The 27,758-nt window shown below is 43.1% G+C and overlaps 1 protein-coding gene across 17 annotated transcripts in view; it reads right to left on the bottom strand.

Moving 5' to 3' along the window:
- Positions 1-27,758, bottom strand: part of MEGF11 (multiple EGF like domains 11) — a 272,662-nt gene that overhangs the window by 190,745 nt on the left and 54,159 nt on the right. For 15 of the 17 annotated variants that reach the window (XR_005566394.1, XR_005566395.1, XR_005566396.1 and 12 more), the window contains 5 exons: positions 8,846-8,956; positions 6,693-6,814; positions 4,705-4,828; positions 2,257-2,358; positions 651-751 (listed from right to left, as the gene is read on the bottom strand). Coding sequence is in view for 14 of the 17 variants with exons in the window: in XM_039389132.1 (XP_039245066.1) it covers positions 651-751; positions 2,257-2,358; positions 4,705-4,820 (319 nt within the window). In the remaining 3 variants the exon portion in view is untranslated. Of the gene's footprint in view, positions 1-650; positions 752-2,256; positions 2,359-4,704; positions 4,829-6,692; positions 6,815-8,845; positions 8,957-17,727; positions 17,753-27,758 lie in introns of those variants that run through there. The other 2 variants (XM_039389138.1, XM_039389143.1) reach the window with 2 other exon arrangements.

Below are 27,758 nucleotides of genomic sequence, written 5' to 3'. Positions count from 1 at the left end.
AACTGGGCTTGAAAAGACCTCTGAGGTCATCGAGTCCAACCTCTGACCCAACCCCACCCTGTCACCCAGCCCATGGCACTGATGCCTCATCCAGTCTGTCCTTAAACACCTCCAGGGACAGTGACTCCACTGCCTCCCTGGGCAGCCCATTCCAATGGCTGATCATTCCCTCTGTAAAGAATTTCTTCCTAATGTCCAACCTAAACCTCCCTTGGCACATCTCAAGGCTGTGTCCTCTTGTCCTATTGCTGGTTCCTGGGAGAAGAGACCAACCCCCACCTGGCTCCCCCTCCTGTCAGGGAGTTGCAGAGAGTGAGGAGGTCTCCCCTGAGCCTCCTCTCCAGACTGAGGCGCCCCAGCTCCCTCAGCTGCTCCTCACAGCACTTGTGCTCCAGTCCCTTCACCAGCTCTGTTGCTCTCCTCTGGACCTGTTCCAGCCCCTCCATGTCCTTCTTGAGCTGAGGGCCCAGAGCTGGACACAGCACTCCAGGAGTGGCCTCACCAGCGCCGAGTCCAGGGGCAGAATCACCTCCCTGCTCCTGCTGCCACACTGTTGCTGCTGCAGGCCAGGATGGCAGCAATACACCCTCAATTTGCCCCCAGCCCCCCCCAGGTGCCCGTGGCTGTGCCCTCAGGCTCCCTGTACATACGGATGCAGTAGTCTCCGCTCTCGTAGTAGCCCGGGCAGCACTGGGATCTCCGCCGGTACATCGTCCTCAGCCCCCTCCGATAGGCGGTTTTATAACTGATCCTAAATCACAGGAGACAAAGCCATTTGACACCATTGAAAATCGATGCCTCCCCTCACAATTATATTTGTGTTAAATTATGGTAAGGAGAGCATTGGATAATTATTTTTTAACGCGCCAAGGCTTTTGATATTAAAAGCCACGATAAAGAAAGGAATCGATGCTTGTTTGGAAACTTGAAATATAACTTGTGTTATGAACACGGGGCTCGTGACACTCAATCACTGGAGCCCTTTCTAGGGCTGCTGCTTCCTTAAAACATTTCCCCAGTCCTACTGCAAGGGCAAGGAGCCTCTTGGAGAATAAATGATTTATTTCTGCACGTCAGCCAGGTCAGCTCTCATCGATGGAATGAACGGGATCTCCTGCAGAGACCACTGTGGCAGCTGCTACAACAAAATCACCACGGTGGGAACTGCTCTCAGGACACACCTTGGCAAGTTAACCCCAAGTGATTTGTTCCTGCTTGTCAACCCTTCCAAGGAACTCGGGCCTTGTAAAGTGACATTATAGTCCCAGTTCAGGATTTAAAGCTCCTCTTCCCCACCACAATGCTGCAGTCCCCAGAAATTAAAAGGTGTGAAGCATTCTGTAGGTTTTCCTCGCTGATTCACAGCATTAGCAGTGATCCCGCATTACAAAAGTTATATTTAAACTGCATATTTTACAGCAAACATTTCAAAACAGCTTTGCTCCTGTTAGTTTATGGAAATTACCTAAATTGAACAAAGCCTATTGTCCCCCGTGTTAGATAAACTGATGGAATTCACTCTGCTGCATTCCAATCTATACAGTGCCCCAGAAAGTTCTGCAGCCTTGTTCAGTTTTAAACACTGTAACACAGAAGCTCCAACCCCACAGTCAGTGGGAAGGTGCTGAAGAGCCCATTTGCAACTGAATGCATGAAAGTTAAGAGACCAACTGGCTTCCAAAACTCCCTAGAAATATTAGTGCATGTTTATCAGGATACTTTGGAACCAGAATGGATGTAACACTGATATCCTGCAGCCTCAGAAAAAAATAACTCTTTGGTATCATTCTTCAGCCAGTGCTAGAAATGGATCCATCCTCATTTTAGCTGATTTTCAGTGCAGATTTGGGTGCAGGATTTCAGATGTGGATCCCTTTTTAATTACCACTAATCCTCAAATGCCTGATCCTTCACAGTTTAGGAGGTGCAGTGAAATTCCCCCCACAAACCTGGACATGCACTGACCACTTGGAAAAGAGAGTTTGGTCAGGTGACAAACACTTCCAATCCCTTGGCAGGGCCAGTGGCAAGGAGAAATACTCCTGGGTGGCCCCAGGAGGGACTGACTACCACTGATTTCACCCAAATTTCATGCACAAATCTCTTTGGAATTCTAAACACCCTGCACTGAACCCCATCTTTCTGTACATATGGAGTAGAGTACCACAAACATTTGGATAAATAAGAGGGATGTGAGGAGATAAAAAGGGGCAAAATGACTCTCCAATGTCTGAATTTCTGGGGATCAGCTCTTACCTGTGTCTGGTGCACTTGAACCAGTTGAGGATGTCTGTGCATCGTGTGTAATAGATCTGATCAAAGGGGTGAGCATAAGATTCCTGCACTGTCACAGCATAGCTGGAAAAGGACACAGAAAGAAAGTTTCAGTGCCCTGGATATGCTGCTCACCAAGGTTCAGGGGGAAAAATAATTACATCAATAATCTTAGAAACTTTGGTCGTTATCAAAGAGCACAAAAGGGCTTCCTTCAACTACAGCTCTTCCTGAAAAGTTTGGAAGTGGAAACTGGTATCAGTATGAGCAATGAAACCAGTTTCTTTTCCCCTTTTGGAAAAGAAACAAATAGTACTAAAATCCATGGAAGTTTAGAAAGTGAAAAGTGCATTTGGTTAATTTATTAGTGCAAATTTTCAAAGAGAGGAAACCACCATGTTTTTAGAATGCCTCAGTTGCCTTCCTGCCTGGAAGTTAATCTTTTTCTTGTGTTCCCCACAGCAATAAGGGCTCACATTCCCTCAGCACTCTGCCAGCAAGATGGGATGCTCCCACTTCATATTGTGATGAAGCAGCACCATTACTTCAAATACTGGGTTCACCAAGCAAATAAAATGATCAGCAAAAAGCAGAAGAGTGTTTATTTTTGTGCTGCACAAATTTAAGCCTCTTAATTTGTAGCAGAAATAATCTCAGAATTACCTGCAAACTGCCACGAGAGGTAAGTGGTGTTTAGATTTGGAACACTGGGACAGAGGGTTGGAATGGGATCACCTCCCCTTGTGCAAATGAAGGGATATGGAGGAAAACTGGGCAATTTGACTGGAAATGAGAACTCCAACAACACTAAGAATTCAGCAATCTCCACCCCAAAACACCAGTCAGCCATGCCACAAGTTCCATGCTAAGTCCTGTGATTATACTGGCAGTGTTTGGGCCTCTCAAGTGCCCCAGGAACCCAAACCTCCTGGAGCTGTGTCAGTCCTTCCAGAGCCTTGTTCTGCCCCACAGGGAGGGTGTGCCCTGCCAGGGGATTCACGTGCCAGGGGCTGACCTGCAAACAAGCCCCACTTTATCAGGGCTCCAATCCACACTGAAATCCTGCCAGGCAGGGCCAGGACCCAGGAATTAGATCCTCTGGGTCACTCATTACATTGATTGTCTTAATCCTCCAAGTGATTTCCTTCTCCTCTGCTGATGTGGTTAAACCCTGAGAGGCTGCACCCAAAACATTTCCTTGGAGGGTCTGACTGGCTTGAAATCGAAGATTGGGCTGTTCCTGCCCTGCTTGTCTTGTCCCCTCCAGACAAGCCAACCCCAGATGTTCCTTTGTCCTCTATCACAGGTTTGACAACAATGTTTTTACTTCTTTAATACCAAAAAGTAAAACATTTACATTGCTCCTTATTAATGTAAAACACTCACAAACCTTGATTATTATTTCCCAATCCCGTTTATTATCCACCAACAGCCCTAACAATCTTTTTCCCTTTGATTTATTAACATCTAACTAACAAAGTCATCTTGGTCAGTACAACCAATCAATTTTGGTATTTAATTTTTGTTTCTCCTTGATTGGGTCCCGAGGTTGCTGACTTTCTTCAGACAAAATCAATATTTTATTCCTGTGCTCTGCATGCACTTCACCTCCCCACACAGACTGCAAATCCCTTCTCCTGCCCAGCCTTTCCTTTGCACTTGCATTACCTACAAACAGTTAATTCCCTAATTAAGGCCTCAAAACCCAGTGTCATTAAAATATGATTCTATTTTTGCTCTTGTGAAGGGGTTTATTTTGCTGAAGTGTACAGCAGTGTGGGATTAACAGAAGTGGAAATTTAGCAAGTTAAACAAGTGCAGGACCTCTGGCCTCTGCAAAGAGCCCCTGCATGAAGGTGAACCCCAGCACAGCTTGGGGGTCTCTCTGTGCTCACAGAACTGTCCTGCTCAGAGCCACTTTTAGGACACTGGAACAATGGAGAGAACAAGAATTACCTGTAAGGGCCTTTCAGGCTCAGGCCTTTCATGCACTTTTTGATGCTGACACGGATTTGGAAGGCAGGGCCACAAAGTTCAGGCCATGCAGAAACAGTCCCAGTGTTGCAGCAGGAAGGGCTTCAAACTTAGTCCAGATCAACAAGTTTTGCTCAACAACAACCAGACAGAAGCAGGACAGAACAAGGCCAGCATTTCTGTAGGTCTCTCCATGATAAATGCAAACAATTCTCCAGCTCAAACTCTGGAGGAGCTTCCCAAAGGACACAACACAGGGATCCATGTTCTGTAGCTGTAGCTTTAGAACAGTTCTTTGGGATGCTCCAAAACCTCCAAGGCGCTCAAAAGTACAATTCCTGTAGAGCAAACCCATGTTCTTTTCTGAGACAAGGTGGTATTTAGCAAAGTGTGGCTCTCAGTTTGCCTTTGAAATGGTCAGCAAAAAAAAATAAAAATTGGCAGGTGACACCTTACCTTTCCCAATGACTACAAACATTTGGATCATCTGGATTTAGGGACAGAGTAGTTTTCAGCAGAAAAGTCAAGATAAGCCCTTTTAGAATCCACTGGAACAGTGTAAGTGCCACCATTGTTGTATCTAGATGGAAAAAAAGAAAGTAGAGCCATTAAAGCCAATTTTGAAGAAAACATCCTTCTCAAGCCTTTTCCTCTTTACTTTTGTGCAAATCCAAATCCTGGGGAGTTATTCACAAACCAAAACACTTGAAAGAGCAATCAACTAAAAAAACATAATTTTTAAAAAGTTCAAATCCATTATAAAAGGAATTTATACATTTCAACCTAATAAACCCAATGAATTAGATGATCAAGCTACCCAAGGTATTGACAGCCCCAATGATTCCTCCAAAGAACATTTCTGATACTGATTGTTTTTATGACTGGCTGGCTGTGCTGACAAATAAATCACTGAGGTATAAAACAATCTGTTCTTCCATCGAGCTATAGGCAAGTGGAAGAACACCCAAATGCCCCCTTTGATTTATTTAAATGGGGTTTACAGGTGTCAATAGAACAGGCTGGGGCTGAGAAATGATTATTGCGTGAAGGAAGGAAAATCAATGCCCTTTTCAGGTCTTAGATGGGGAATCACTTAAAATGCATTGGGGCCCATTATGCAGAACACTGAACATGAATTAAAAATATTTGCATTGAAGCTGAAAAGACATTGTATCAAATTCACTAGGTGTGGGCTCTTCATCATCTTACTGTTCATCTGGTAAATGTACTGACTCACACCTGCTTGGGGCTTTGAAACCAAAGTTGTGGTGTTTGCCCAGAAGTCCCCAATGACTTCAGTCAAAAAATACAAAATACATAGGAAATACAGAGGTGCTTTTAAATGTAACAGCATCAGAGGTGTTAATCTGTAAAACATTCGGTCAGGAAAAAGTATTTTTAAATATCCACTTCAGGCATTTAACGTGGACACATAATTCACCATTCAAATCAGAAGTCCTAGAAATTATTCCTGGCAAGGAGATTGCCCTAAAAATAGTCTGAATGTTCATATGATCATCAAAAAAACACATGGCTCATTGCCTCGTGGTCCTGAGCAGCCCAGGGATGTGAAGAGGTTTGCTCTGCAGGGCACTGATATACAGCCCAGCATAAAGAGCCCATCACAAAGCAGAATGAAGAGCCAGGAAAGCTGCTCTGAAATTACCTCCTGACTCAAAGCCTTCTCAGCTACTTCAAGGACACCCATTGTGAATTTGGAGTCAAAATCCCAGTGGGAGCAATAGTTCATCCTTTAAATTATTCCTCGAGCTCTGCTAAACCCAGAGATAGGTCTTAAGCCATGTAAGTCATATTAATGTTAAGTAACATGATTTAATGTTAATGTTCCTCATGAAGTGGATTTAAGTCCAGCAGTGACCATTCTTTACCTGAGGGCTGTCCCAAAGCCCCACTGGAACAATGCAAAAGCTCCCTCTGGAAATCCAGAGGGCTGATGAGGCAAGGGGGGGTTTGTGGAAAAGCCATTCCCCCCCTTTGCCCTAGGAACTGCTTCTCCATGGAGAAAAAGTGTCCTGAAGTGCCCATGGGACACAAAGCCACCAACCCAATGTTCAAACACTCGGAGCTTGTTGGAGAGCAGAGCTGGACTTTCTCTGAGCAAAACAGGGATCAATGGACATGAACCACCCAAGGATGAGGCTCCTCAAGCTCAGAGACAACCCTTTAACACAAATATCATCCAAAGATGCCTTTAACTATCCCACTGCCACCATTTGAGTCATGCCAAAGTGCAGGGGACAGGTTTTCCTGAGCACTCTATTTATAGGTTTTAACTGACCCCCTTTCTTCCTTCTCCACGGCTTTGGGACAGCCAGGACTGAGCAAATGGGGGAGAGAAGAGTTCACTTCAAGACAACCCTGCTCAAGCAAAAGCAAACCTTCAGAGAGGGGGGGTTTAAATCAAAACTCAGCTCTGTGCTCACCTTAACTCCTTGAGAGCCTCAGCAGTTTGGGTTGGGGCTGAATTAATTACAGGAGGAAAGACAACCTGCCCGGGAACAGGGAATTTATCGCCCGCTCGTCGCCTTCCATCAGTTATCAGCAACTGAAAGGTAAATAATAATTAATTCCAAGTAGAAATCAAACTTCTCCCCCACTCTAATTTCTTCTCCTTCAGTAGCAATTGAAGGTAGTGCCCTTGAGTCCAGGAGAAAGCAAACTTTCCAGAAAGATTTGCTTATAATGCACTGGATGCTGAGAAAGATGCTCTTAAGACCATCCATTCCTGCTGGAAATTACTGGCTTTTTATATTCAATTTTATACAACCTTTATATTAAAGTACTCCCTAAAAAAATACAAATAAATGAGAATAGAGTCCTGCTGCCTCACTCACTCTGAAGAGAATGAGACCTCTCACATTTCACTAAAGCAGCCACATATTTGAATTCTGTAGTTCTCAGAGACCTCAATTTGTTCTTAAGAAAATGATGTGTCAGTTTAGTTTTTAAATCAAACAAACACCACAGAATTATTTATAAGCCTTAATAGCACCTGGCATATTTTTTTGCAATGTATTTGAAAGAGGTTCTAAATTGTTTTCTAAACTTTTAATGCTAATGCCATTTTATTATCTGTTTGTAATGGAACTGCTTTGTGCCAATAATTTCCTAAATTTGTAAGTCAGATCATAGATCAGAACCATCCAACTCCCCAAATTCAGCAGAACCTCATTCATCTCAAGTGTCTCTTTTTGTACCTCAGACGAAATATTTCACTTTGATCACTGTTAATAGAAAAGCCCTCACACCAAAATGGAATGGTTGCTATTACAAGAGTCAGAATAAAACTCTAAAAATAGGAGCACATTTATTAAAAACCAACATCAAAAAAGAGCCCAGTAATGACACCTAATAGTGGGTTTGCAGCTTGCCTTGCTCACCACAGCACACACTGAATTCCTGCCCTGGGTCATGTCCTCCAAAGAGGAGCATCAACCAGCCTTCCAGGGGGACAATTCCTGGAATGTCATTAAAGATACAGCCAAATTATATCCATATTTCCAGGGCCTGCCCCTCTCCCAGGACAGGCAATCAGCATAATTGACACAAAGGTCCTCTGTGTAATCCCCACGTGGACTCTGACTTCATGTCTCTCCAGGGTTGATTTTTCTTTTCAGGAGTGAAAGGAGTCAATTTAGGTACAATTTAGCAAGAAAGAGACTCTTTCAATGCAAAATACAACCTGGTGTTCTTTCACAAGTGTCTCACTCGCTGTTAATTAGAACTCATCAGGTATCTGGTGCTCATTAAGGCCATTTTCTCATACCTGGCTCCTTTCTGAATAAATGTCAGTATTTCACTTACAATACTGATACAGGTCACTGGTTCCATCACAGAAAAAAAGCCTCAAATCTTAACTATAGGAAATCTTGTAGGTGGCAAATTATTAATTTATTTGTCTATGGAGTCACTTTACAAACACTTTTGCTGAGGAAACTGTGCTGGGGTTTGCAAAGACACCAGGAGATGCAGATGATCCTTTAAATTAGACAACCATGTGGCCCATGTGCAAAGAAAATAGGACCTCAAAGAATCCTTGCTGGGTGAAATAAATAACCTATAAAGCTTTTTCTGGGTGCTGAGGACCTGGTTTTGGTCACATTCTTATGCACTTTAAGTGGCTGAGGGGAGAAAAAGCAAACCAAAACCACAGGTTGAATTTCTCCTCTGCTTCCCTGGCTGACAGGCTGGAAAATCCAACTAAAAATGACCATTAGAGACTTTCCTGTTCAGGGCCAGAGGTGGTGAAACATTTCACTTTGCCATCTCTGTCATAAAATATTTCATAATGTGACTTTGACATGAAATTCAAACAGAGTTTCCAGTCTATGACAGAGTTCTAAATTGAAAGCTTTTCTCTCAATTTGGGGTGAATTGTGCTCTAAGCCAGGCAGAAAACCCTAATTTGATGTCCAGCTGTAAACAGGGAAAACATTTACAGAAGTGGCTTTCCCTAGCAGGCAATATTCTTAAATCCTGGTGTGCTTTTGAAGATGTTGAAATGTCCATGCAGCCAATTAACCTTGCCAGAATTTTTCCCACCAGTTTCCAAGTGATGTCGTGTTAAAAGTCTTACCTCAAAGTGCTAAAAATTCCCAGTGGATCCTGTTTTTACTCCTCCCAGCCCATGGAGACACCCAGCACATTCCCAGGATAGCAGGGGAAAGCTCCTGGATGCTGCTTGGCCCTGGGAAGCATGAATTAGGAAAACACTGGTCAGAGGGAGCGTGTTTGGGGGAGTGGGAACAAATCAAGGCAGAAAGGAGATAAATCATGGTAAATAATTAGATATCCCAACGTAATTGTGCCATATCACACCCAATACCATTATCCTGCTTCCAGGCAAAGTGACCAGGAAAGGATTTAAGAACAAACATCCCTTTTACACCCTCCCAGCCTCCAGAAATTTGTTTCCTTATCATTTCCCACAACACTTTGTTTACATAAGGACTTTTCCTTGTGTTAACATCCCAACAAGAAAGTTTCATTTCTTTCAGGAAGTCTGATGAAAGACCTTGCAAAAGCCTTCCGGAATTCTAACAGCATCTTCTTGATCCACATATTTCCTTCAAAGAGCTTTAACAACTTATGAAGCCTTTACAAAGCCATGTTGAGTCTTCATAAACATATTATATTTATCCAGATAAATCATTTTCTGTGCTGAATTACAGTTTCTACCAAATGTGCACCAAAATTAAAACGGGTGCTAGTATTTGGGTGTGAGCAACGGAGGAAAATGCAAGAGAATAGTTAAGCCAGGAAACAAAAAGTTGGGATTTCACTGGAGAAGCATTAAAGCGACGGAGGATTTGCTGATTCCAGGATTTCAGTCTCTAAGTAGCAGCAAGCTTCCAACAAGCTGCCCTTGGTGCTATCCCTCCTTCTCATCCCATCTGAAATTTTCATGATAGTTTAGGCAAGGGATCATTTAAACACACACTTCATTTGGCTCCACAGCAGGTTTTGCTCGAAACAAGCTGTTATGAAAGCTAAATGAGGCCACGAGTTTCAAAACTCATCGGGGTTTTTTGGATGCCTCCATTTAGGATTAATAACTTGAGATACCACGAAAGGGCTGGGAAAAAAAAAAAAAGCAGAGCTTGGGATACCTGCTAAGAAGAGCTTGTTTTACTCTGGGCAGTCAAGAACAAATCCATTCAACCTCACCAGTCACCTCTAAAAGTTGTTGTCGTGACCAACAGAAATATTGCCAATGACAGGCTGCGGTTTTGTTTGTTTTTTAATGAAAATTTAAAGCTGTTTTAAACAGATAAACACTTCCAGGAAGGCTCAGGTACAGAATACAAAAACACTGACAATGTGATTCTTATCATCTGAGCACAGAGAAATCCAAGGGATGGAAGAAGGAGCAGAAACACCAGACTGTGCTCTGGGTTCCCTCCACTGGCATCTCACACAATTAACGAGGGAGACGGGAGACAAGAATTAACATGTCATTAACATGGCTCGGGAAATGAAAGAATAAAAGCAAAATTCAGAGGTTTGCACAGTTTAGAGGGCAGACATCAGGTACAAAGAGCTGCACCCTGAGTCCTGTTTGCTCAGTCTCAGCAGCCCCCACCTCTGCTACATCATTCCCTAAGCAGGAGCTGGTCAGCACCAAGGAAGGAACCAATTCCATTTCCCAAGATGTCATTTTAGAAGGTTTTTCTTTAAAGCACACCAGGGTCCCAACTGCTGCAGTGCCCTCATGACCCCCCCTCACATTCTTTGAACCACAGTTGCTCAGTTTTCCATAACTGGGTGGGGGGCTGATTTCAGTGGGATCTGAACATCCCAATCTCTTCAAACTTCTGAGCTGTAAAATACCCCAGTGGGAGCTGCAATTGGTGCAGTGAACACTGTTACAGTGCCACGGAGAACTTATGGAGCCTGAAGATCTGCTTTGGTGGTAACACCCTCACCAGCTGATTTCTGGAGTCACTGGGAGCTTGGTTAGAGCAAAGCAGGAATAAATAATGAAGTCAGAGCTCCTTGACCTATCAAATGTTATTTTTGGAAGCTCAGGATTGTTCCTTCAGTGACCTCAGAGGAAAAGTGGGTCAAAATACCACAGAGACATGTCACTAGGCAAGGAATCTGGGCAATTCCTTTAGTTATGGCTAATGAAATATGTTTGTCAAGACAAGAGTCTCTGTCTGAGACTGTTTAAATCACACTGGCAAAGATTTAAGCCCTGGTGGCAGAGTGGGTTGGGCTGAAGTGGTTCAAATTCCACAAGAATTCTGCATCCAGTGTTTTCTGTAGGTCAGCACTGAGCCTTCAGCCACAGCCACCAATAGCAGCAGGCCTTGGAACCTCAGGTGGAATTTAGGACACACAAGTTCCCAAAGTCTCAGTATCTTCCAGAGGGGAAGAGCACAGGCTGTCCTGCCAGGTGCTTTAAAAATCAGCTTATCACAAACTGAAAGGTGATTAGATACTGAAGCAACAACGTGTAAACATGTCTGGCATTTGCCATCCACTCTGTGAGATCCACACCAACACACACAGAGAGATGCAGACCCAGGATTTTGTCAGCATTACACAAACCCCACCAGCCCTTGTGCAAAGCACAACTACCAACCCAAAGAGCTATTATTCACCACCACACTGAATTTCCTTTTCTGAAATAATTGAATAGTTAATCAATAGTCCAGCAGAAATATAATGAAAATATTACATTAACAACACCTAAAAACATTGCTGAACCGGTGCCCAAAGCCAGATAACTGCTGGCTCCTTTTCAGGAAGGTCAGCTTGGAAAAAGATTATCTGTGATTTTCTGCCCATAATTTCGTACTTGTACTCAACTACCAGTGTAAATTTGGAAGGCAGCCCTTTGAACAGTTGGCCCTTGAAGTTATTAATCCAAACTCAGGCCCCCTGAAACCCTCGTGTTCCTCCCAGTGCCCAAGCCCTGGGCTGCTCTTCCAAGCCCTGCCAGTCCGGACAGGGGATGGTTGATGTTCCAACGGCGCTTCCTGCCAAAAGCAAGTTGGTGTTGGCAGGATTTGAGAGCAAAATCCTGGGCCTCTGAAGTATTTCAAGAGAAAACAACCTCCTGCAAGCTGAGAGATCCTCCCGGGGCAGCTTTCTCTGAACCCTCTCCACTAAAACACGGTAAACAAGGAAAGTCTGGAAGAGCCACTTTGTGCATTTGGCTGCTCAACCCTCTGCCCTGATCCCACCATCCCAGTGCTCCTGGAGGGATGGCCAGGGAAGGCAGGCAGGCTCTGATACCCCTCTACTGATCCCAGTCCTCTGCTCAGTGGAATGTTAAAGCTGCTGAAGCTGTTTGGGGAGTCACTGGCTCCTGACTGAACAGTATATTTATTTTTATATATATTTATATCCCCTATCCCATGAATATTCCCGAGATGCCTCCAACAGACATTCCTTCAGAAGAGAAAGGAGCTGACACACATCAAAAAACCTCAACTCCTGAGAAGCCAAGTGAGCTTGAAGTGAGCTCACACGCAGCCACCCACCCAAACAATTGCAACATGGGCTTCCTCAGACACTTGGAGAGCCACAACAGCCTCGTGTCCCCAGAACACCCAGGATAAATAAAGCAAACATTTTTCTAAATATTCTAAATATTTAGTTAAAAAAACCCAACCATTTATTGCAAGTGAATTTTTCACAGCATTGAAAGAGTGCACATGAAGTTGACCTGAAAATGGGAGTAAGGAGCAATGAAATCAAAGGGTGTTCAATAGACACACAGTGAAATAAATAAACTGTGATTCTCTGAAAGTCAGGAAACAAAAAAAAAAAAAAAAAAAGTGGTTTGAAAATGTAGAATATCTTTTATGGTTATATATTTTTTAAAATTACTTCTATTTGTCAAGAACAATTGGACCCTTCTTTTTGTCTTCATTTATCTCAGTGGAAAATAAAATGGAACAAAGCAAAAAAGTCCCAAGTACAGTGAACAGCTGAGCCAGGGACAAATTAAGTAACACAGATTGATGGCTGTTGATCTCCAGCAGCACCATCACATCCCAGTGCTACAGCTCATATTTCATTTAAAGACCTGTCTCTCCTTTTCCAAACAGTGCAGTATTTCTGGGAGAAGGTTGATTTGCAAGCCTTGGAGCTGCACTGAGAATCCAGACTCAGTTTTCCCAATTTGGCTTTAAAGTTGGTGGATTCCTTGAACTTTTGGGGTACCAACTGAAATAAAGCAAAACCAAACACTGGGATAAAATGAACACTGAAGCTGAATATGAATTTTTTTAAAATGCTGGTTTTTATCTTCAGTATCTTTATAAAACAGGAAGGAACCAATGTTTGCTACCTCTTCCTCTCTACCTTTGCTGACCCCACTGGTCCAATATGTTCAGCTGCTCTCCTGGGGGTTTTCCCAGAGTTTTATCCTCCCTGGCATTCCCTGCTACAGCAGCACGTGGATGTCCCTCTTCCCACATTCCATTTTCCTCTCAGCCTCTTGCAATCTTCACCTAAGAGTTTTTAACTCCATAGATACTGAAGGCATTGATAGCCCATGCAGAATATAAATTTTTCTACAGATGTCTGTTAAATATAAATGTTAAATCAATTTTTACATTTCTAATGGCTTAAGAATTAGAGCGGCCACGTAAAAACTGCCAATTTTACTTGAAATAAAAGAGCTTTCCTCCGAAGCTGCAACAACCCTTTGTGTTTTCCTGTGTTTCTTACAGGACATACATGGAGTGGCATCAATACTGGAGGGTTGGTATTTGGTTCAAGCATCTCAAAGCTAAAAGCCTCAACTTTGGGGTCCAAAAAATGTACCTGATTTTCAGAGCCCAAATCTCTGTCTGAGAATCAGGGTGGTCACTCAGCTGCCTGGCTGGAAACTCCTGGATTTGGGCATCCAACATGGAAAACAGGCTGAGCAGATGTACCCTCCTCTAGGACACAGAGCTGTGCCATGGAGAAGGTCCTGGTGTGGGAAGGTCTTTGCAATCCCTGCTGGTCACTGCTATGAGGGGGAAAAGAGCTGCAGAATATTGCTGCTTAACTATTCACAGTGCCTAAAGCTCATCTCCCAAAAAACACCTCTGAAGGAGGCTCAAGATGCACAGGAAAATGTGAGGTCATTTATGTCCCAGCAAGGCAAGACTCAGACCCCAAATCCCTTTCCAGGCCTTGACTCCCCTGTGAACCAGGACGGAGAGTGCTGGGCCTCAAGGGGTCCCCCTGGGGCCCAGGGAGGGCTCTTTGAGAAGCAAAATGTCTTAATCCAGACTTAAACCTGCAGCTGTCAACCACCCAGCACGGAGTGTGGACCCTCAGGCACAGAGGGAGGCCCAGGAACAGCCTCCACAGAGCCCCCGAGCAGCACCCACTGCACCCACCGAGCGGGGTCTGACTGGGCTGAGAGGGGCAAAACATCCCAGCCTGACACTGCTGACCCTGTTTGCTGCTCCTGGTGGAGCAGGGAAAGGAGGAGACTGTGGCCAAAACACCCAGCAGATCCAAACAGTCCTCCATAATATTCTCACCTTTCCAGGAACCATCACAGCCCCTGTTCGAGCAGTAACTGGAGAGATAAATGAGAACGTGACCCCAGCCTTATTTAATTTTCCATCACTATGCAAAGCTCTTGACTCTGCTGTCTCCATGACCTACTTTATCTACTGTTTATTTCTTTTTTTTTTTTCTTTTCCAGGAAATTGTTCATTAAGGATAAGAGCACCTGGCTTACAGTAACAGGGCACTGTGTAAAATGTCTGTCAAAGAGCTGAGGGAGGAACAGTCAGGAATAAATCACAAAGAATTGAGGGGCTGCAAGGGAGGATCTCAGGCAGAAGAAAGGAAAGAAGAGGCAAGGACTGAAGGATCTACTGGTGTAAATGGTTGAATTCACTGAGTTCACTGTGCCAAACTGAATCTGGAGAGGATTTGCACATGCCAGCTCAGTCTGATGCAGATGGAACTGGAGCTACTCAGGTTAGAGCAAGTGTTTGCTTCCTGGCAGGAAAAGAGGAGCTGGAAAAATCCCTACGGACAAAACCAGACCTGAACAACTGGTGCCTGCAACCACCTTGGCTTCCTCTTCCCCCTCTTCCTAAATTGGACACTGAAAACTTATTTAACTACTTTGAGAAAAGAAGGTTAACAAAAAATTATAACAGACTTCATGGGTCAGTTTTAGAGCTTAATTTCCATCATTTTACAGATGTACCAATTACGGGCTTTTTCCACAAGGTAAGACAAGCACAGTTTTCTCTCTGTGTTCTTCCCTCACCAACATCATCAGCTGAGTGCTCTGACTGAGCCCTCTCCAGGTTGCTCTCAGCCCCACAGCACTCAGATGATGGAAGAGAACACTTCCCTTTATTAACCTTCATTAACCTCTCTGCAGAGGCCAAAGAATTGGAGCTTAATAGTTGCTTATACATTTTTTACCTTAGTGTATCACAAGCTTACTCTGAGCTGAGACACTCTGAGCAAACACCCCTTACAAATATCCCACTAAACAGAACCAATGCCAAGTCCTCCTCTCCACAGTGGGCACACAAGGCTGGCAGGAAACAAGGGAATTCCCCATTTTGCTCTCCTCTCCCATCAGATACAATTTCAGTACAGTTAATAAAAAAGGCATAAGCCTTGAGGCTTTTGGTTTGGTTAGCACCAAACTTGTGGACAACTTATATTTTTAAGTATGATCTAATAATCTTGGTCTCTCTCCAGAGCACAGAACTGAAGGTTTTCTAGTAATGAAGGTTTCCTAAGGTCTCCTCCTTCCATCTGCCCCAGTTCTTCAGGTACCATCTGTGAGTGCTGTTTGCCTCCTCAGACATTCTTCTGACCATCATCTTGTTATCTCCCACCCTGCTGCCCAAAACCTCTCTGGAAATCCCATTTAAAACTGGCTGGGGATTTCTTCCCAGGATCGACAGCCACTTGCCCTTCCCAGAACTCCCTGCAGGCAATTATATCACTATTCCCCTTCCAAGGGAACCTCTGCAGCCTCTGGCTCTTCACTCCCAATTCCAGAGCTCCTGGAACTCCAGGGGTGCCAGGAGCCGCAGGGTGAAGGGTCAAGATCCTATAATTTGGTGATCCCTCTTTTACCACTGAACACAAAACATTTTCTCTGCGGATGAAAATGTCTAAACTTTGAGTTTAGAACCAGTGGAATCAGGATTGGTGATTGTACACTCTCTTCTTGCCCCTCATTAGACTCTTACTGGCCTTAATCACCTCCTCCTCCTGTCTTTCATCCCACATGGCATTGCTTCTTTCCCTGGAATTCCTTCCTTCAGACAGGCAGAAGCCAAACCATAGCTCATCTCTTCCTAAAGCAACACTTTCCATGATTTCAAAACGCAGCCCCAAAGTATTTGAATAAATCATCAATGACTGTTTTACATCCTGGGCCATTCAAAGAGCTCCTCACGCTGATTTTGGAGGAATGTGTTGTTAATACACCTGGAAATACCATCTGGATTTTCTCCCAAGGGCTGAGGAGTTAAATGCCCTCCTCCCAAGCCAAAGCAGACAGAGCCACAAATGGGGATGGGAAGATGTTGTGTTTTGCTGTTTGTTTGTTTGTTTGAGTTGGGAGCCACCCACCAGCCCAGACATTCATTTCCCTGCCCATTCCAATTCTTTGGTTTGCTAACCAGGCACTCCAACAGAAGGTGGGAGTAGGAAGGAGTAGGTGGGAACCAGAGCAGGCAGAAGTTCTTAAAATGTTACTCTAAGAGCTTGAAAATTTGAAAATTATAAATTGATTTTTAAAAATTATAGTAAACTTCTCATTTTTTCAGACTTTTTTTTTTTTTAAAATACTGACTCTGACAGAGATTTTTATATTTTCTCTCTCTTCAAGTTCCTTCTCAGAGGGGTATGGTTAAAATAACCTTCAGACCTTTAACATCTCAATGAAAACAGGCACGAAAAGGCCAGCTGGAAATCTGGAGAGGGATTTAGCTCTAAAAGATGTTCACACTTCCCAATCTAAACAAAATATTTACCAGGAATATCTCACCTTATTACCACGAATTGAAATTTCAGGCAACTGAACAGACTAATCACATACACAGACTTTAAAAACCAGGCTTTTCATGTTCTTAAGTATAAGCAATTAAGGGTAAGAGTAACGTTTCATAATTATGTCATTGATCTCAATTCCTTCTCATTTTCCTATGAAAGCACTGCACTTACATAAGACACATCTGAGGTTGTTCCTGTTGCTCAGATCCACATTTGTTCCAATCAAATATTCACCTCATGACTTGTGTTTTTTTTGTTTTTTTTTTTTTTTTCTTTTTAGTTTTTGCCTTCACATGAAATTTAAATTTGGGAAGTATGAATGCATCATTACCTTTGAAAAAAGTACTGAAAACTCATTTAAAAAAAAAAAAATAAAAAGTCCTAGGGAGCTATGGGAAATTGTGTCTTAGGCTGGCCTACTAATTAAAATCAACTATGCCACATTATTTCCACTGTTCAGAAGTATCCGCCTACAGATCTTAAAATCTTTTTCCCAATGATTAAAATCGGGAGGAAAAAAATCCCAAATCTCTCCCCTCTTTCATGTGGAGCCACACAGCACACGCTTTGCCAGCTTTCAAAGTCCATGAAAGCATCACCTTGGAAAAGAGAGGCAGAGCAGGGCCCAGGAGTGGTTTGTGGGAGGCTCCTGGTGTTCAAAGCACCCCCAGCCAGGGCCACTTTGGATCACTAAACATGAGGATCCCTCGGAGCAGCAAATCAATAATATCATTAGGAAATGCTGGGCTGTTGCTCAGAAATCTTGCTACAAACTTCTCTGCCTTTGATCAGGCCCAGCTGACTGCTAATGACATTTAATGTTAATTAATGAAAATACAAGTTCTTCGGAGAATTATCTAATTATGGACGTTAAAAAATGAAGTCTGTAATAAGTGTAACTTCTGTTTAGATCAATGGCTCTTGTTTAGGATACTCTAAGAAGACACTGGGATTATGAGTCACCTTTAACTCCAGTTTCTCCTGCCTTACAGGACCACTTGGAGCAGATGAGCCACGTCATAAATGATTCCCAATTCCAAAGGCTGCAGGTAAATCCCTCCTCAGCTCTGGGACAGCACCAATAGAATATTTTATGACATTCTCTTCTCTTTTGACAATGGGTGACAGACAGCAAAGCAGCACGACTGAAGTTCCTGACAAAATAAATAAGTGGGGAGATTAAGCAGGGATTTCAAAGGAATGACTGCAATCCTTAGGGAACAGCTATTACAGGAGGAGAAGGATTTCATTAGCTCCCGAATGCAACACTTTGCCCCCACTCACTTTGCCTGCCTGAGACCCCAGACACAGAGAAACATCTACATCTAAAAATATTCCAATTTGATGCAAAGATGTCTAAGAAACTTTTCCTGATTGTCAGGAGGTGAAGGGAAAATTGTCGCTATTATAAAACGCCGTGGGATTCACCAGGAACATCAGGTCTGGTTTAATATGGCTGGGCCTAAACTAGGAAAGAAGGGTGGAATAAATGTGTTGTATTAACACCCATATGGCAGCTTTTACAGTTAATAGTCATGTCAGTTAGCTCCCATTTCCCAAGACATTATGGCTTTGAGAAATATATATATAAATTGGGAAATATATATCCTAATGCTCCTGTGCTTAATATCAGCTACATACAGTAACTGAGCCCCTGGGTTTGGTGAGAATACTCTAATCCCAGAATCTGAGAATACACCTGACTTGCAAGAGCCTTTTCCAATACAGATGAAGAAAAAAGGAACACCTGTCATATTTTCTCTCTGACACCCATACAGAGTAGCTTTATAATATTCAGAAATTGTCAATATTCTTGCAGCAGCTCCATTAATCCCACACAGGACATTCCCTGTTCAGTGGCACACTCTTGTCAGCAAGAGTGGAGAACACTGAACTTAGAAGTCAACTGAGGTTTCCAATGCTCTAAATTCCTGGGGAAAATAAGAGACACACAGAGGGGAATAATAATAATAATAACAATAACAACAACAACAATAATAACAATAATAATAACGATCTTGCTTCATGTCTCAGAGTTGGGCTTATTTTGAAACTGCTGAGAGCAGAAGGTTGGCTAAAGAGGTGCCACTTGTTCTTGCCCCAGATGTGAAGGACCTGCTGTGCTCAATACCCAGTGATTAATGATTGCCTGCAATCAGCCCTGCAAATCACTGGCATTGAGTGACAGAAGGACCCCGTGCCATCACACAGCCCCACATCTGAGCCTTCTTCTGGGACACTCTGCTCCTCATGCTGCCATTTTTGGTACCGTGAGTGGCCTCAAAAAAAAAAAAAAATTAAAAAAAAAAAGGGCTTTGTGATGTTCATGAATAAACAAGTTCTCACGTGAGAGAGGTTTCTATTCCTTTCTGCCAGATTTATTTTTCTGTTCACTCCTGACCTCTCCCATCCCACTCCACCTTGTAGAAGCACTGCCTTGTGCAAATGGCCTGACATTTTTCCATCTCTGCACAAAAATACCTCATTGAATCAGTGCTGGAAGCCCTGACTAGAACCAGACCTCTCTTCTCTGTCACATCCATATGAGCCTCTACCTCACAGCAAAGATTCACATTGTTAGGCCCTGGCTGTACATCTTTGCATTTGTTTTATGAAGTTTCTTGCTGTTACTACAGTCCACCAGGTCATCCAGCTCTTCCTCTATTAAAACCCAGTCCATCATGGTCCTGAGAAGCTCATTAGGCTCCTAAATTAAACCTGGAATGCCAGTCTAGCAAACAAGGGACAGGCAAGAACTCTGATACCCCTTAGTTTTCCCAGATGAAAATCCCACAACATAATAAATGAGGAGAAAAGGAAAGAAAAGGATTGTAGAATCAAACATTCAATTTTACAAATTCTTCTTAATCACCTCAAGTTGTCTTTAATCACCCAAAGTTCACACCTAGAAAACAAATACAATTTCTGGGTTCCTATTAGTTATAGGCTAAGGAGGATTAATTTCTTTATGGATAAATAGCTGGATGCTCATAATTCAATATAAAACAGCAAAATTGAGGGTGATAAAGCTGCCCAGGAGCAGCACAGGGCAGGGGGTGTGAGCTGAGGAACGTGGAACGGGAATGCCTTGGAAGGAAATGATAGTTTAAGCCTTAGCAAAAGATGGAACAACATCATAACTGTCAGAGCAATTTTCCACACGGGTAGTTTAACACCTGAACTATTGCTTGTTTTTGAGGCAGAACCATTCCCAGTTTCTGTCTGTTCTCCTCGGAATCAACAGCACTCGGGGATGTGTCATAAACAGTGTTTGCCTCAAGGAGCCAAGCACGGAGGTGGGGACTTAATGAGCAAACAGGAGTTCCTTAACAACACAAAAATCGAGAGGTTGGTTCATTTTCTGCAAACATCTGGGTTGTAAATAACTGTAGGCTTCATAGAGATGATCATTAGACTGCTCTCACTTAATGTCATAAAGATTGAGGTATTAATTTTAATTAAATGGGACCATAATTTCCAGCTTTGCATATGAACAGAATCTTCCTCTGTTACCTGGTACCTCAGGAATGCAGCAGCAATGACAACATTCCTGTGGCATCTCATCTCACATCTCCTACTTCTCACAGGAAAAACTGTCTAAACAGCTTTGTTTGTCAGGTATTTTTAAAGGTTTTTCATAGTTCAACAGCAGTGCACAAAGAAAGTTTCATTTCAAAATAAAAAACCAGACGACTTATTTATTATATGAAGTTTCCAGATTCAAAACAGCTCAGTTGTTTTCATGGTCTAAGAGAAATCTAAAACAAATTGTGAGGTGTAAAAGAATAATTTGTTTCCAATGGTTAATCCTTCAAAAAGCCACAGGGAAAGCGACTCAGGATGCAGAAATCATTAATGGCAGAATGATTGCTGAGCTCTATTCCTAGAAACAAAGAAATCAGGCTTCAGCTGCTCCCAGGGCAGGTGAGTTCTGGCTGACCCACAGGGAGGACTCTGAAAAGGCTCATTCAGAATCCAATCAAACTGCTGGTGTGGGAAGAGAAAGGTCGAGTATAATTTTCTAGAAAATACTCTTTAAATGGTTCCAGCCACACTTTTCTACCTGACGTCCTTTCTTCAAGTTATTTTGATTCCTAACAGGTTTCATTTTCGTGGAACTGTCCTTAAAGGTCCAGGTGAGTCACTCACACCGACTGCAGTGCCCAGCCAGGGCTGGATGTGCAGGAGAAGCCACGAGCAGCTCAGCCCCAAGTGCAGGTGTTGTGGTGAAGATCCACATCCCACAAGGAGCCCAAGCCCAGGAGGGTGAAATCCCAGCCCCTGGCAAAAATACCAATGGACACAAGGCAAAGAAAGCACCAAGCAAGCTCTAGGAAAGTAAAAATATCCTTCCAGAAGCCTAAAGTGTCCCAGTTTCCAGCCATGGAGAACATGATCACTCCATCACCTGGTTTGTGACACAGAACCTGCAGGACACTCAGTGTCTACAGACTTGTTTGCAAAATATTATGCAGAAGAAATACAGCTTTAAAAGTGGCAACGTTGACTTGGGTTCTTTTCCCTTCCTCATATGAAATCCTGCAGAGCATTAAAAAAACAAGTCCACGTGTATAAATTATTCCTCTCTCTGCTGTGGGTGATAAACGAAAAAGTTCTCAGGCACCAGGCCAGGGGGAGGGAACAGGGACGAAGAAATGAATGGACTGGAGGTAATTGCAGCACTTATTTCGATTACATGCAGATCACCAGTGAACTCTTTTGCCACTTGTTTTCTCCTCAGGGAAATCTCACTTTCCCAGCTTTAATTTAATCATGGGGAAAATATGTCAAGTATTGATTATAACTAGAAACTAAAGTCTACTACAAGCATGTACACATTAACACTATCACTCAGACATGACCTGGAAGAAATCCTCTGTTTGTCTTTCTTCATCCTGATTCCCACTTCTTCAACAGACTGTCTCAAAGAGAACAGCATGTTCAAACTTGTAAACATCAGCTCTGGTGATGAAAAGTCCAGGAGGGAATTTGTTAAAGCACTAAATTTACGTTGCTTGTGATGCTAAGTATAACTAACAGACACCTCTCCCAGCTCGGAGAGCAGAGTACAATACAGCCTCTGAGGAAGGGCTGTGTATCAGCACAGATTTCAATTTATTGCAGCTGGAAATAATATTCCAGCCGAGTCCAGAAGTAAGAGAAAATGGTGCTGTTTGTTCGTGACCCTTGAGAAATAAAAGAAACAAGTGACACACAGGCACAATGCACGAGATTGCAAAGCAGGGACAGGAAATTAAGGATGGAAGATTCTAAAGATGCCCCTCTGCCCACCCAGATCACACTCTGCCCTTTGCTCTTTTGTCTGTCCCACACTCACAATGATGTCACAGTTTGAAACCCATCAGTATTAGAGAAAGGTAACGTGTGGTTTCACATCCTTGAGAAAGTTCTCAAGATTTCAAAAATTCCCCATTCTACTTTGAAGCTAATTCAGATCTTTTCAGGAGAAGCAACAGGAATGCTTTGCCACACACCTGTTTATAAGAGTTTATGTTATACTGCAGCCCCTAAATTTAGAGAGGCAGAAGCTCAACCCCCTGACCTGAATGAAGAACAGGCCTGTGAAACTGCCTCAGTTCCCTTCCAAATATTGGCAGCTGGAGATGAGCAGCTTTTCTCCTTTGAGCAGGAACCCTCCCTTCTCAGAGCCAGTGCTCGTGCTCTGACAGAAAGACAACTTTGTGCATTGACATCCTGGGATTAAGGAAGCACTGGCACTTCCCTGGACTCATTCCCCAGGGCTCAGCTCTCCCCTCCCTCCGAATCCCTGCTCCCACTGCTGTGTCCATGTGACACACAGCTGTGTGTGCTCCCACAGAAACCCACTGAGCACCACTGGGCCTGCAATTCCTGGGACATTTTGCAGGTCAGAACATACAGCTATTTTTTTTTTTTTAAATTTTTGCTTTATCTTTATCCCTGTCTAATTTTAAGTCTCAAGAGTCTTAGACCAAACTTCAAAGAAAAAAACCCATGTTTCCAGAGCCTCATTCCAACATGGGATACTCTGTGCTTCACTGAAGGCATTCTAGAGTGCCTTTAACTTTGCACAGCCTGGTTTTACACACAGGTTCCACCTGACTGGGAAAAGGCCAGGACTAACAGCATTATGCCTGGACCTGCAGTGGCAAAATGTGATCTCTGTGTTCATGGGACCTTACCAGCAGGAAGAGAGTAACACTTTCAGGTAACACTTGGGTCCCAAACACAGGGAAGCTCAGGAATGCCCAGACTCAGCTGGAGGCTCCCTCTCCACTGCTTTCAGCTCTTCCCTGGTGCACAACCTGCACATGTCCTACTCTGATCACTCTGCTACACACACACCCCACACAGACAGCCTGGAAGCACCTCTGAGCTTGGGCTTTTTGTCACAGAACCTGGACTGGAATGTCCCCAACCAGTTCTGCACGTTCCTCTGCTCTTTGTTCAACCTGGAGAGCTCTCACAGTAATGCTCCCACACAGGGGCCTGGACTGACACCGATTTTATGCCACAGTTCATAAATCTCAGATGTCTTTGTATCTTTTTTTTGTCTCCTGGGCCAGAAACACTCCTGTCACCAACCTGCAAATCTGTGTTACATTTTACATCATTTTACAGCCTGGGACTGACACTTCTGCTCAGTCCTGTTCTGCCCAGCAACTCTGCTTCTGTCCAAAGCTGCTCTGAGCTCACGATGATGATCTCCTCCTAAAATGCCACCTGCACAGTCCAACACAGTCTTTATTACCCAAGTTTGTTGAATTTTCTAATCAAACACACTGAATATCAAAACCAGCCCCACAACATGGCTCCAAAGATACAAAGCACCAGCCACAGTCACATATTCTGACTTTACAGACTTGCTGGAAACCTTCTGGAATAACAAACATTTTTCCTCCAACCACTCCAGTCACCTGGAAGAAGAACTAGAGAAAGTTCCTGAATATTCTGCCCATGTTTTTGGTTTGAGTTACCAAGTAATGACATTGTTAGAGAGATTAATGGTAGAGCTTAACTGCTCCTCCAGCACCTGTCCAGTCCACGCCTGACAGCAGAAGATAAATATATTTATAACACACAGCAAAGTGAATAACAAAGAGTTTATAGAGTTGTCTCTGCCAAAACTGACGAGTTGTAGCTGGCAGCTTTAATCAGCTCCCAGCTGAGCCTGGGAAATTGGAGGGAACACAGCACTGACCTTCCTGATGAATCTCTGAAGGAAGGGTAAAGTTTTTTTACTTTCTTAATGGGAAGAGCTATCAAGTTCTGAGACCTCTGGATAAAAGGAAGATTCCTGTGCAAGAGCACTGTACACATATTTAACAAAGTAATCACAGCTTTAGCTAAAGCTGGGTTTTTCAAAGAAAGGATATGGGCTAATGTTACACAGAAGAAAGGGCCTGTAAGGTTTAATGCCACAAATAGATGCCAGATGCTGAAAATGCACCAGATATGTTTTTCATACCTTAATTGTGAAAAATGCTCTAGAAAATAATTTAAATTTAATTTTTACAGATCGGTGGTTCTTAAAACCACCAATTTGATTCTTATTTCAACAGGTGCTACTTGTTTTATATGGAAACAGTGGGATTTTTAGCATTTGCTTCACTAGTACCAAGAAGACAAACGCAAGTAATGACTAATTATTTGATCAGCTATTTCAAAGTAAGTTATAATTTATTATCCTGCAGTATGTATAAAGTCTCTGGGTTTAAAACTCCTGAACATTTACTCTCTTAAAAATGGGAGCACGTCTGAGGATTTTTTCCAAATGTTTCACCTTCTGGTTTACAACCCTCTGAGCCAGTGCCCAAACTGGCACCAAAAGGGACTTGGTTTTTCTAAAAAGCCCAAACTGTTTTCTGATGAACAACATCACACCACAAAGTGTCTGCTCTGAGTGCTGGCTCAAGTGGCCACTCCACGTGAGATACAGAGACCTCCCAAGGATTTAGGAAGGTTGGTAAATCAGGGCAAGGGAGAGTTTGGCAGCAAACAAACTGCAAGCCTTTTACTTTTTCACAATCTAATTCACTGATTGCTTTCTGTCCACTAACTTTGAAAGAAATGAGCCCACAGCTTTAAATCAGCAGCACACGTGGACTGCCCCAGCTCCAGAGCTCTCTGCTCAACTGGGCACTGGGAAAGCCACTGTACAATTTATCAAACAACACTGAAGGAAATCAGGGATTGATTTTTGCCAGGGCTGTACAGGACAGACCTTAATGTCCATCAACAACACTTGTACCAGTAAAGTAGCTCCATGTTCTAGTTTATTTTTTACCTTCCTCATGGTTCTACTTCAACCACTTCTCCCTGGGACCAGAGGCAGACACTGAAATGCAGTTACAGGGCTGGGGTTTTCAACTTGCACTCATTTGTGCAGCGTTATAGGAACATTATCCACACAAATGATGGATATACATAAACATGAGCATGATATAACCAGCTCCTTCTGACTGGCATCAGTGGAATTGTTAACTGGACCATTTATTTCCAGGGAAGATGGCAAAGAACCTCACTGATGTCCGAGTGTTTGCAGGATCATCATCAGGAAAAGGCACCGAGCACAATTTAATCTTTCCTATTCTGCCCTGTTTCATAAAGAGATGTTCCCAGGATATATCATGGAAAGGTGAGGAAAAATAGCTTGCACTTCCCCTGTGAGATAAGGCTGTGCTGTATTCCCACAGGGGTGAGATATGAGGATCAAGGCCAGGCTGGATGGAGCTCGGAGTAACCTGGTCTGGTGGGAGCTGGGACTGGAACAAGATGGTCCTGAAGTCCCTCCCAGCCCAAAGCACTCCAGGATTCTGGGATCACCAGAAGGTAAAAACACGTAACTAAAGCCCAATTCCTGCTGCTCTCAGGGAAAGGCTCTGTTTCCTCAGCAGCAGAAAGCAGCAAGTGAATTATATCCTCCCTGGAAGCAGGAGACAACCCACACACTGCTGGGAAGTTTTTCCAAATTGTGATGGATAACTCCGGAGCTGCTCCCGTGTGCTCCTGCACAACAACACAGGGATCAGCTCCAGAAATTACAGGGGAACATAAAAGCTGCATTAACAAAAAATACGTGTTTGTACTACTCCAAAATTAATATGTTGGCACTGCAGATCTATATCCTCATTTAGCTGAGTTACACTCATTAAAATATACAAACAATATTATTAATATCGTTGGGGGATATCAATCAAACCCATTCCCACTCCTTAGAGCATAATAAAAATCAACAGGTGGATTTTACACCAATAAATCTCCTCGAGTGTGGGTCAGACATAATTTATATATATTTATAATCAATATATAAATAATTAAGGTTCTGCTTATGGTTGAAAGAATCCACATCCTGATGTAGAAACACAGGAGAATTGGAGCTTCTCTTAAGCTGCTAAAATCACCATATTGTCACTGTCACTGCTGGATCTGAGTACCTGTAAAACTGAAAATATTATAGAAATAAAAGGAGATTAAAAATACTACAGTTAGTCAAACCAGCAGCCCAAGTAGTTCAGATCCCTCACTATTTACATGCTGGAGGCCTGCAAGTGATCCTGGACTAGCAAACAGGGGATCATTTTTATCATTTATATGAATACCTGGTTTCTCATATGAACTATGCCAAATGTTTGACCTCTGAGATATTCACAGAACCACAGAAAGGTTTGGGCTGGAAGGAACTTTTAAATGTCACCTTGTTCCACCCCCTGCCACGGGCAACCTTCCTCTAGATCAGGTTTGTCCAAGCCCTGTCCAACGTGGACGTTTCCATTCCCTGCTCCAGGACCTGCACCTCTATCAAGTGCTCTTTCCCATCTTTCCTCCTCATCCTTGTGTAACTTAAATTTCATTGCGGTTATGAGACAAAATAATCTGATTGTCTGATCCCCACATTCCAGACCCATCATTTATCCTATGGATCTTTTATGCATTTCTATTCTAAGGTAAAATAATTTCCTGCTCTTAACCACAGTCCAAAAAGAGTTTTGCTGCATTTCAGAGCGTTCCTGTCACATCTGCAGAACTCACTCAGCTGCCAGAGCAGCAACATTTCAACACTTCCTTTGAAAACCAAATTCATTTGTTATGTGGATTGTGTTGTTCAGAATTCATTCAAATGCAAAGAACTTTGTGATTTTAGTTGGACATTTCAAAGTGTTAGATGTACTCCTAAATCAGAGCATCACACGATATCCTTCTCACTTGCCTGAGGATGTGAGCAGAGATCTTGGATTGTTTCAAGGCTTTGGTGGAATGACACCAATTCAGTTAAGCTCAGGATTTGAATCCAAGTGATTTACATTGCAAGGAATGCACTTGGAAAAGCTCTGCTGCTGCACTCACAGAACAATCTCAGGGTTTAATACACTCCCTTCAGCAACTTCAGGCTGGAATAACCTCCCTGAGTGGAGGAGAGCTCCTCCCTGGCCCCTGAAATCAGAGCCAGCTTCCTGAGCCTGAACACATGATGTATAGGTCACCTCAGATTTTGCATGGAGAGCATATTATATAGAAATATAAATATATATCACTCCAGTGGCAGACTTGGGGAACAAAAGCAGTAAAATATTTCCTCAGGGTAAAATACAGCTCCCAGGAGTCAGAAAGCCTGAAGCAAAGGGTTATTTTACCCAAGACATATGCTGTAGGTTTGATTACTTTGGGGGGGGATGTAGTGGTGTTGTTCTAAGATGTGGTGTTCCAATCCCTGGGATTTCATCCCACTTGCCCTTCGAAGACCTTGGAAGCAAAACTTCCTTAATGACACCAACGGGCAGGAAGGGAAATGAAACAGAGAAGTCAAGACACCAGTGCAGAACAATTCCATGTTTAATGAAACACAGGGAAGAATGATGGATGTAGATAATTACCTGCAATTTGTATCTGAGACAATCTTTTAGAAAAAACACCACATAAGGTTTTAAAAGTCCAAGGTGAGATTCCAGGAGGTGTAATGAATGGTGGGCAGAGCAGTCAGCACCTCTGGGCAG

Source organism: Pipra filicauda, unplaced genomic scaffold, assembly GCF_003945595.2.
Source record: "Pipra filicauda isolate LSUMZ 115617 unplaced genomic scaffold, ASM394559v2 scaffold70_size2993248_pilon, whole genome shotgun sequence".
NCBI lineage: Eukaryota > Metazoa > Chordata > Aves > Passeriformes > Pipridae > Pipra > Pipra filicauda.
The sequence above is the reverse complement of the archived record's forward strand: the minus strand, read 5'-3'. Positions and strand labels throughout refer to the sequence as shown.